This window comes from Cygnus atratus, chromosome 25 (assembly GCF_013377495.2).
Source record: "Cygnus atratus isolate AKBS03 ecotype Queensland, Australia chromosome 25, CAtr_DNAZoo_HiC_assembly, whole genome shotgun sequence".
NCBI classification, from domain to species: domain Eukaryota; kingdom Metazoa; phylum Chordata; class Aves; order Anseriformes; family Anatidae; genus Cygnus; species Cygnus atratus.
Window position 1 is genome coordinate 1,675,231 of NC_066386.1, and position 9,128 is coordinate 1,684,358.

At 48.9% G+C, this 9,128-nt stretch overlaps 1 protein-coding gene across 1 annotated transcript; it reads right to left on the reverse strand.

Moving 5' to 3' along the window:
* Positions 1-3,173: 3,173 nt before the first annotated feature.
* On the reverse strand, positions 3,174-8,319 carry LOC118260884 (keratin, type I cytoskeletal 13-like). The gene is made up of 8 exons (XM_035571436.2): positions 7,735-8,319; positions 6,706-6,788; positions 5,996-6,152; positions 5,607-5,768; positions 5,111-5,236; positions 4,764-4,990; positions 4,296-4,441; positions 3,174-3,520 (listed from the first exon to the last, which is right to left on the reverse strand). Exons 1-8 carry the CDS (start codon positions 8,317-8,319, stop codon positions 3,495-3,497), a joined length of 1,512 nt encoding a protein of 503 aa, XP_035427329.1. The 3' UTR covers positions 3,174-3,494.
* Between the last annotated feature and the right edge of the window lie 809 nt (positions 8,320-9,128).

Sequence of the window (9,128 nt, forward strand, 5' to 3'; positions counted from 1 at the left end):
ATTTCATTACTAGGACTAGAGAGCATAATTGGAGTCAGGGTGTGGTGGTAGGAATGAACCGAAACTGATGTAATGTTGCATTGCTTGAAGCTTTGCCTGTCCAGCGTATGATTCTTCAGGGGTTTCCCAATAGCTGTCTGCAGCAAGCATCTTTCCTGAGTGAGCACACATTCCTTCCTCTCCTTCACAGTTATCATTTTAGCACATCAGAATAATGCAGGCAGAAACATGGGACTTACTCCTTTGTGGGAGCGGAGGACGTCTACATGCTTATTGTGGTAATTGCTGCAGAGAGGATGGCTCCTGCCCCTGGGAGCACGCTGGTCCCCGGGGGGACTTTCCCCTCGGACCCTCCTCTTTGTGCCTCTGCCCGGGATCCTTGCGTGGAGCGCTCTTGCCCTCTGTTTTGCTATTTTTCCTTTTTTTCTTCAGGAAACGGGTGCGCTAGTTAAGCTGAGATAAAATTAAATCACTGCTCTGAAGATCGCTAAAAAAAAAAAACCAACCCTAAGCTTTCCCTCCTTATTTTCATTCAGTTGTGTGCGCTCATAAGCTTCCTGGGTCTAGTCTGCGTGGCACAAAGAAGTATGGAAATCTCATGGAAATGTAATTTCCAGCCCAAGGCTTGCAGCTCCATAATTTGCAGCTCCCTAATGTATGGGTTGTTTCCAGGGTGGTTGCTGCTGGGGAACTGTTTATCCCAAGCCACCTTCTCATGAGCTGCTTCCCAGACGCATCCCGACTCGTAGGTCCGGTGTCTTAGGATCTGAGTCTGTAGGTCCCTGGAGGCTTTCCAGAGGCATAAGCATAACCTCAGGATCATTAGAGTCCTGCGGCCCGTGTCATTAGGTCTCTTCCACCTCTCAGGAATTTAGGACAGCTCCTTTGTGAAAGTGCGTGCGTTGTTCCTGCCGGACCTTGTGCACCGGGTGGGAAGGCCTTTGATGTGAATATAGGGAATCCGATGGAGCAGCTAGATGTCAGTAGCAGGTCACAAGAGAAGGAGGCTCCCCAGCTGGTGGGAATCAGCTGGGGCTCCCAGAAGAAAGTAGCAAGCTTTTCTCCTTTTGGGGGTAGCCCGGAGTTTCCAGAAGACTGAAAACTGGAAGCGTGTCTGTACAATGTCCTCGTATTATTAGAGGAAGACTGGCAGACTGTGAAAGGTCAAGACCAGAAAGGACACTTATCAAGACCAAGAAAGGGGTTATCTGTCTGTCTTTGCACTGAACGAGGCAGGAGAATACAAAGGGAAAGGAATGTGGAAGGAAGTCCTTCCAACTTCTTCTCAGCCGGAGCTCTGAGAGCAACTGGGATATACACAGAGGAGTCCAACCACTGGAAAATTTCCATTATAACCACGATAAGTATCTCTCTCAATCTGCTGGGAAGCACATGCATACACGTCTACCAAGGGATTCCTGCATCAAGTCCAAGACTTTCCCTAGGACTGGAACTTGTCTTTAAAGAAGACTTGATTTAGAGTCGTGGTTTAAAAACATCTACTGATGGCAGCTGTTCTGTCATTTTGCAGTTGTTCCAGTGCTGAATTTTCTTATTTCTTTTTATTTGTTATTATGCTCTAGCCGCTGGATAGTAATGGTTTTAGTGTCTCATAGATAAAATCAAATAAATACCACTTACTCATCTCTCCATGCACTTCTACAGCAGGAGAAGGGCATCCTTCACCTCCCTGACACACTGATGGTGGAATTTCTTCAGCCACTAGCTGCCTGTGGGCCTTTGAGAGGCTACTGGCCTGGAAGGTTCCAGGTAGTGTTAAATCTATTTCTGTAGCAACAGAGAAATCAGTTTCTGTATAAGAGGGGAGGCTAGAAAAGAGTGCCACACTAGACGGTACATGTGGTCCTGAAGTGTTTCTGTCTTTATACCTTTTCTCTTTCCCCCCGTGAGGATGACTGCTTCGTAATCTCCAGCTTGTGACAGCAAAGGAATTACCAGGTGGGGGTTGCCTTGCCAAGTCACCCCATAAGTGAGTGTCACTCTTTCCATAACAGCCACATCGCAGTGCACCAGAAGTGACAGCAGCTGTGGCCAGTGCTTTAGCTGTAAACCTGCAGGGTGGAGTGAGCGTATAAAACCAGTCACTGCGGGGTTTTCTGGTCCAACAAACAGGGTAATCCCCAAAACCTCTTCCAGCTCGTAATGGCTTTTAACTGAAAATTCCTCAAATGCAGACTGACCCCGTAAGCTTGCCTCAGACGATGCCCGTGGCTGCACCCACCAAAAGAGCTGCAGGGCTGAGTTACCAAACTGCTGCCCTCGCTTTTCTGCCCAGGTCAGCGTCAGGACACACGCACACTGCCCGCCCGCACTGACTCAGCACCAGCTACCTCTGCTCTTTGGGGGCAGAGGAGGGGGTGATCTTTGCATGTGAGGTTTAAGAAATAATGGCTGTGTGCATCGAAAGACTCTAGCTGGCTTTTTTCTCTATCGTATTCTCTGCTGAGCTGCACTTTTTCAGCCCCCATCCTGCCCCCTCCGGTTCTGCAAAGAAGTTGTGATAAGCGTAAAAGGTGCTCCTTCGGCAGTTTCTGATGCTCAGGTTGAAACTGCTTGAAACAGAAGGACTCCTGGTCAGTGACTCAGTCCCCAAGTGAGAATAGGTAGGAAATTAACTTTTTGCCACCACTCCTTTTCTCAGTGGGAAGGTCCCTATAATATAAAAGGGCTGGGTCTGGGCAGAAGCCATCTCAGCAGAAATTAAATCAGTTGTGGGACCAAGATCTCCGGGCTGGATGGTGAAGTATGAGCGGGCACAGCCCAGACGCGCCACCCGGGGCTGAGGCACTCTCTACCTGTCCCACCACTGACTTTCTGCCAGTTCTCTTTATTCTCCGATATACTTTTCTGTAATTGTGCTTTAGCAAAGCACTCTGCGGGAGGAACGCAGGCATCTGCCTGCAGGGGCTGCCCGGAAGGAGCTGCCCGAGCCCTGCGAGGTCCGCGAGGTCGCTCTCTGGCTCCCGCTGCCAAAGCCGCTTTGCTCCCCGTGGAGCAGATCCCAACCATTTCTGGGGCCCCTTGTGCGTGGCTTCCCAGCTTCTGCTGCTGGGGCCATTGCAGAGGCTGACAGGCCTGGCCGGGGATGTGGTTTGCACCTGGACCGGCCCCTGCTTTGCTAAAGGAACTCAGTTTGCAGACACGGGTTTGTTGATTGCATCAGGCAGAAGCAAAGTTTTATTAGAGAAGGTTTTTCACCAGCAGGTACATGAGTGATCACAGTACTGGTTAACCCCAGTAGTAGTCATGGTGGCTGGGCACACGCAGCAATACAGACTGGAAAAAGCAAATAGCAAAATAAAGCAGAATGTGGCCCAACGCTCTGCTCATCCCTCTGACACATTGCTTAGCATCGCTGAGTAATACAGAAGAGCACGTTCCTTGCTCTTTGCAGAGGCATACAGTAAATATTCTTCCTCTTTATCCGTGGCTCTGCTGCAGGGATCTCTTGTTGTACACTCTCATTTCTCTGCTTAATCACAAATCCTTCTGCAAGGCACTGGAGAGATCAAAGAAAACATTACTTTGTTTAAAGCAAAACCAGATTCTTTCCCGCGTTGTCATTCCGTACACATACGCAGCACGATCATCTCACAAGCCAACTCAGCTGGAATTTCAGATAAATACTGGCCCTTCCCAGAAAGGCCCGGTTGCTGCCTGCTTGTCGGGGACCGATGTGCTCTGAGGCTGCCCTTTTACACAGGGATGCCAAAGGTGGGAGCTGCAGACCCTGCACCCGCAGCCACCGGGATGAGGGAGCGGCACCAGGGTCCCCACCAGCTCAGTGCCCCTGCTCACACTCATTCTGCTGGACCAGCTGCCACCACGGTCGTGTATTTTGCTTTCAGTTTGGCTGGAAGTTTCCCCCTGAAACAGTACTAGTAATTTTCTACCCAAATCCCCATCGTTCCTGCTTCTTTTTCAGTTTTCAGGGCGCTCCTTTCTCCTGCTCTCCCTTTGCCCTAGATTTCATGCTGGTCCTTCCTCTGTGTTCTCTGCCTGTCTGTGGCTTGCCTTCGGAGGCTCTCTCCTCCTGTCTCTCCTTCTTCTTCCTCCTCACTTTTTGCAGTTCTTGTGCTTCCTAGCAGACTGACAACTACTGCCTGATTCCTGAAAGCACTCGCTGTAGCCACTCCTCTGCCTTTCCCAGTAGCCTCACAATAAAACAATAAATACCCCCTATAAACTGCATTGGAAAGGCCTCTGTTGCTGCCTGTCCGTGTTGCACTAGGAAGGAGAGGACTGTGGAAATCTTGCCGTGTTGCAGTGCTTACCTTGTATCTCCGCAGCTGCACAAGATGGCATCTGGGAAGACGAAGTGTAAGTGTGGCTTGTTCTAATGATACCTCCTCCTCCTATTCCACCTGTTCTTGCAACTCCTCCTCCTAGCCCTGACGATTGACTGATTCCTCCTTGCTGACTGTGGGGACAAGAAAGTGACATTTAGTGAAGGATTTGTCAGATAAATCAGAAGTACGGTTTGTTCGTTGACCCTTCTGCTCTCAATCTGTTTTCCTCTTGGGCATAAAATGGGCAGAAAGCTGCAGGGAGCTCTCTTCTCCTGGCAATGCCTGGCACAGGGTAGGGAAGCAGATTATCCCCACTGTCTTCCAGTCAGCCCAAATAAGTGAGGAAGGGAAAGGAGCTGGAAGAAAGCCTCCACCTGTAGCTCACTTTGAGGTTGTTTTAAAATACCCAGGACACAGGTATTGTGTCTCTTGGTGTGTCTCGAGGATACTCACATGAGGTCCTGCTGGCCGCCCTCCAGCAGGCAGCGGTATGTATGGATCTCCTGCTCCAGGCGGCACTTGACGTCCAGCAGGATCTTGTACTCTTGGTTCTGGCACTCCATTTCCGCGCGCAGGTCGGCCAGCTGCTGCTCCACGCACGTGATCTGGCTCTGGAGCTCAGCAAGGTGGTTGTTGTAGCGACACTCTGTCTCAGCCAGAGATGCTTCCAGGTTGTCCCTCTGAAGAAAGACGTGTGGCATGTTAGAAGTACAGCATGGGAAGCACTGCGTTTAACTACAGATCCTTCCACCAAAGCAGAACCGTGCAACAGCTGAGCTGTGCAGCAGCGCACCACCCACCTGGCTGAGCTGAGCCTGCAGATCGATTTCCAGGGCTTGCAATTGGCGTCTCAGTTCGGTGACCTGGTTGTTGCACGTCTCGACCTCCTGACCGCTTGTAATAACCTCCCGATTCACCTCCTCAATCTGCAAAGCACCAAGCGAGTGTAAAGACATTAAGGGAATGTTCCAGTGTAAGTCAGGCTGAGGATTAAGGAAAGAGCAGAGGAGCTAGTGAAAAACACGGAATGGGAGGAGTTTGGGTGAAGTCTCTCATCCTAATGAGGTAAACCCTGCATGTAATTCCTCTTCTAATAGTGCCACTGTCCAGTCCTTCCCACTCCTCATCTGCTTCGTGAAGAGCTCCTGCCTCGAGTCTTAATGACGTGGCAGAGTGGCAGTGTCCCCAGTGGCACTTGATCAGCTGAAATCAGTGCCAAATACTGTTGTTTTTGCTTAAGTTAAATAAGTGTGGAAGCATTGCCTGGAAAAGTCAAAGCTGAATAAATTTGCTCACCTTACACTCATACCAGTCCTCAACTTCTTTGCGATTGCGTTCGATCAGTGTTTCATATTGGCACCTCATCTCCTCCAGGATCTTTCTGAGGTCTGGGCCAGGGCAGGCATTGACCTCCACGCTCACATCTCCAGTCGATTGTTTCCTCAGACAGTTCATTTCCTGCAGAAAATCAGATCATTTTTTTAAAAAACAAGGAAAACAACTGCGAGAACCTAGTTCCCCTGTAGGGAAAAGCAGAGCCCCTCTCTGGTGGGCATTCTCAGCTCCTGGGTGGCACGCGCTGTCTGCATCCATCACTTGCAGCAGAGGAGGAGAAACCCATCCACAGCCAGCAGTGGATGCAATTAGCAATTAACGCTTTTTGCTGGAGAGGAGCAGGAGCCTACCTCCTCGTGGTTCTTCTTCAGGCAGCAGAGCTCCTCCCGCAGCGACTCCAGCTGTGCCTCCAGGTCAGACCTGCAGAGAGTGAGCTGATCCAGGACTTGGCGTAAGCCGTTAATGTCAGCCTCCACGCTCTGGCGAAGGGCCAGCTCCGTCTCGTACCTGAGAGAGAGAGAGGAAGCAAGACAGAGTAGTCAGAGCCTGACCCCACCATCCGCTCTTTTTCTGTTGTGCCCGTCCATCTTTCTTGCAGTGGTTTCCTAGCTAGCCTCCCAGGACACTAGGGAAAGCAATCTGGGCTTGCTCTGTCAAAGCCTGCCCTCAATCCACTTTCTCTGGAGCTTTCTCACCGGGGCGGAGGTGTCACTCACCGCGTTTCCGTGCTCCAACAAGAAAAAACAAAAACTTCCCTTCTGCAAGGCACCGTGTGCCAGAATGGCAGCTCAGGTGAACCCGCGCCCATCCCTGTCTGCGAATCCCTGCAGCTGCTTTCCAAAAACCTCTGATCTCCGCACAAAACCCTGCTGTTGCCCCAACCTGGAAGTGCCACCAGTGAAGGCAGCTCCAGAGGCACTGGATGAGAGTTTTCCACGTAGCCTCCAGTCTGTCCTGAGCACAGGGTCACAGGGGACCTGGCCAAGAGCTCCTCGCCACGAGGCTTTAGGTGGGGGCGCGGGGCCAGAGGCAGGGGTGCTGGGTGCTGGGGGGTACTCACTTCACTCGGAAGTCATCGGCTGTCATCCTGCTGTTATCGATGTTCAGAATGATCTTGTTGTTGTCTATGGTTGCGCAGACAATCTGGAAAAGAGCAGGATTTTTTACTCAGTCCTGAAATCTCTTGCCTGTATCCTCAGGCTCAGGTGTGCCCAGAGCAGACCCCGAGCTCTCCTTTCTCTGATGCTGGCTAGCAGGCATGGGGCAGCTGAGCATGGCAGTCACAGGGACGAGTGAAGTACCGTGGAGGCATTAAAATGCTAAAACACACAGTTCAGATGCAGACAGCTAGGGAATTATAATTAGTGCTGTCCAGAGCCTGCCACAATCCACCCAACCTTTTAAGTCTAAATCTCACTTTCATGGATAAGAGATACAAAAGCTTTGTTCCGAGACTTAATTATAAGTCTGTCTCATTCTGTCTGTTTCCTGGATTCTTTTCACTTTATTCTTCTTTGTGCATTGATATCCTAGAATTTTTGCCAAATAAACTTTGCAGGAAAATATTTTTAATTTTAAATTGCACACTCAAAATGCATTCAGGCAATGCTCTCCTTGTTCTTGTTATTAATTACACGTCCAATACATCCCAGTTCTGTGTGAAAGAGTAAACTTTAAAAAAAAGAGAAATAATTTTAAACTGGAAATCTGCAAGACTGGTGACAGCATAATGTAAATTCACGTTACTCATTATTTATTTCTTGTTTAGTTGTTTTCTTGGCATACATCTATTTAAACATCTTGGCACAGATCTAGTTCAGAAAGACTACTGAGCCAAGCAAGTTGTATTCTGTGAACCTAACACTTTCCCTTTCAAATATATCTGATGAATAAAAGCAATGGAAACAGTCCAAGCACTCAAGACTTTTACATTTCAGCTCTAGGGCTTTCTGCGGGCAGTTGTCTTAATGTCTGTTTACAAAAAGCATTGTACAACAAGGAAATGTTACTCTCGATAACTGCAGTAAGTTGTGAATCAACAGCGTGAGAGAAGCTTCCGAGGGAGAAAGCAGCTGAGAAATGATGTTACCTGGTTTTGAAGATCTTCTATCTCTTTATAATAGCAGCTGTAGTCCCGTGGCTCACAAAAAGGGCCCTGCTTGGCATACCACTCCCTGATTCTGCACTCCAGGTCAGCATTTTCTTGTTCCAGGCACCTCACCTTGTCCAGGTAAGAAGCCAGGCGGTCGTTAAGGTTCTGCATGGTGACCTTTTCGTCACCAGAAAGAAGAATGCCATCACCAGCAAAGCCACCTCCAACTACCCCTCCACCAAGACCGATACCAATGCCACCTCCCATGCCACCGCCAAAGCGGGCACTGCCACCGCTGAATCCAATGCCCGGACATCCGCCAAGGACAGCGGCTCCTAAGCCACCTCCATAGTTTCCACCAACCAAGCTGCCAGTGCTCAGTCCTCCTCCGTAATTCACACCACCACAGTAGCTTCTACCAGAAAACCCTCGGCTACCACCTATCCCACAAGTCGTGTATCTTCCAGAAGAGACTGAGGAGATCCGTGCTCCTCCACCACCACCACCGCCACCAATAACACAGCTGCCACCGCTGGTCCTGCCCCTGAGCGAGCCAGTTGTCTGCTTAATACTACAACTCATTTTGAGGACAGCTGCAGATCCAACCCAAAGCCCAAAGCAAGATGCACAGCGTGATATTGAATCAGACTGCAGGTTGTTTGTTGCCGCAGATCTCTATTTATACCTTCCAAAGGGGGTGCCACCTATAGGGTGTTTCTTCTTCCCACGGGGCTGGCTAGTCTTGCTGTTTATGCCAGGAATAAATAGCCCATAGGCAGTTTCCCTCTAGAAATCCCAGTTCACAAGGAAGATACTTTACATGTCAGCAGCTTATTCCAAAAAGTAAAATAATGTTTTATGAGTCATCAGCTTTTTGTATGATGCAAACTTTACAAGAAGTCAAGAAAAAAAGTTGCCCTAGATTATGTACAAAGAAGAAACATTGGTATTTATAACATCAAAGTCCCTTTTATCTTTTATTAATTTGTATTTATTTTATTCTTAGTCCAATAAACATTTTTGTATCACATGCTATGGTGCAGTGTGTGGAATAAAAATGGGAAGTTAATATAAATTCACACTTCTGAAAAGCATGAATTATAGTGACTGTAGTAGTGAAAAGGCGAGGGATATCATGATGTAGATGTCTGGCACCTGGCACAATTAAAGACGGTAGGTCTAATACATGCTTTGCTGTGAGATTTCTTAAGTCACTCAGGTATTGTCCCTATGGGTTTAGTTCCTCATTCGTAGCTCACATTTCTCTGGTCGTGCAAGCACAAAAAGGCAACTTGCTGTCATGGACTGCGAAGAGCAAGCCGGCTAAATGTGGGACGTTCCTGTTTGTCCCAGACTCAATGTAAGCTGGCACAAATGAAGTACCTCTCTGA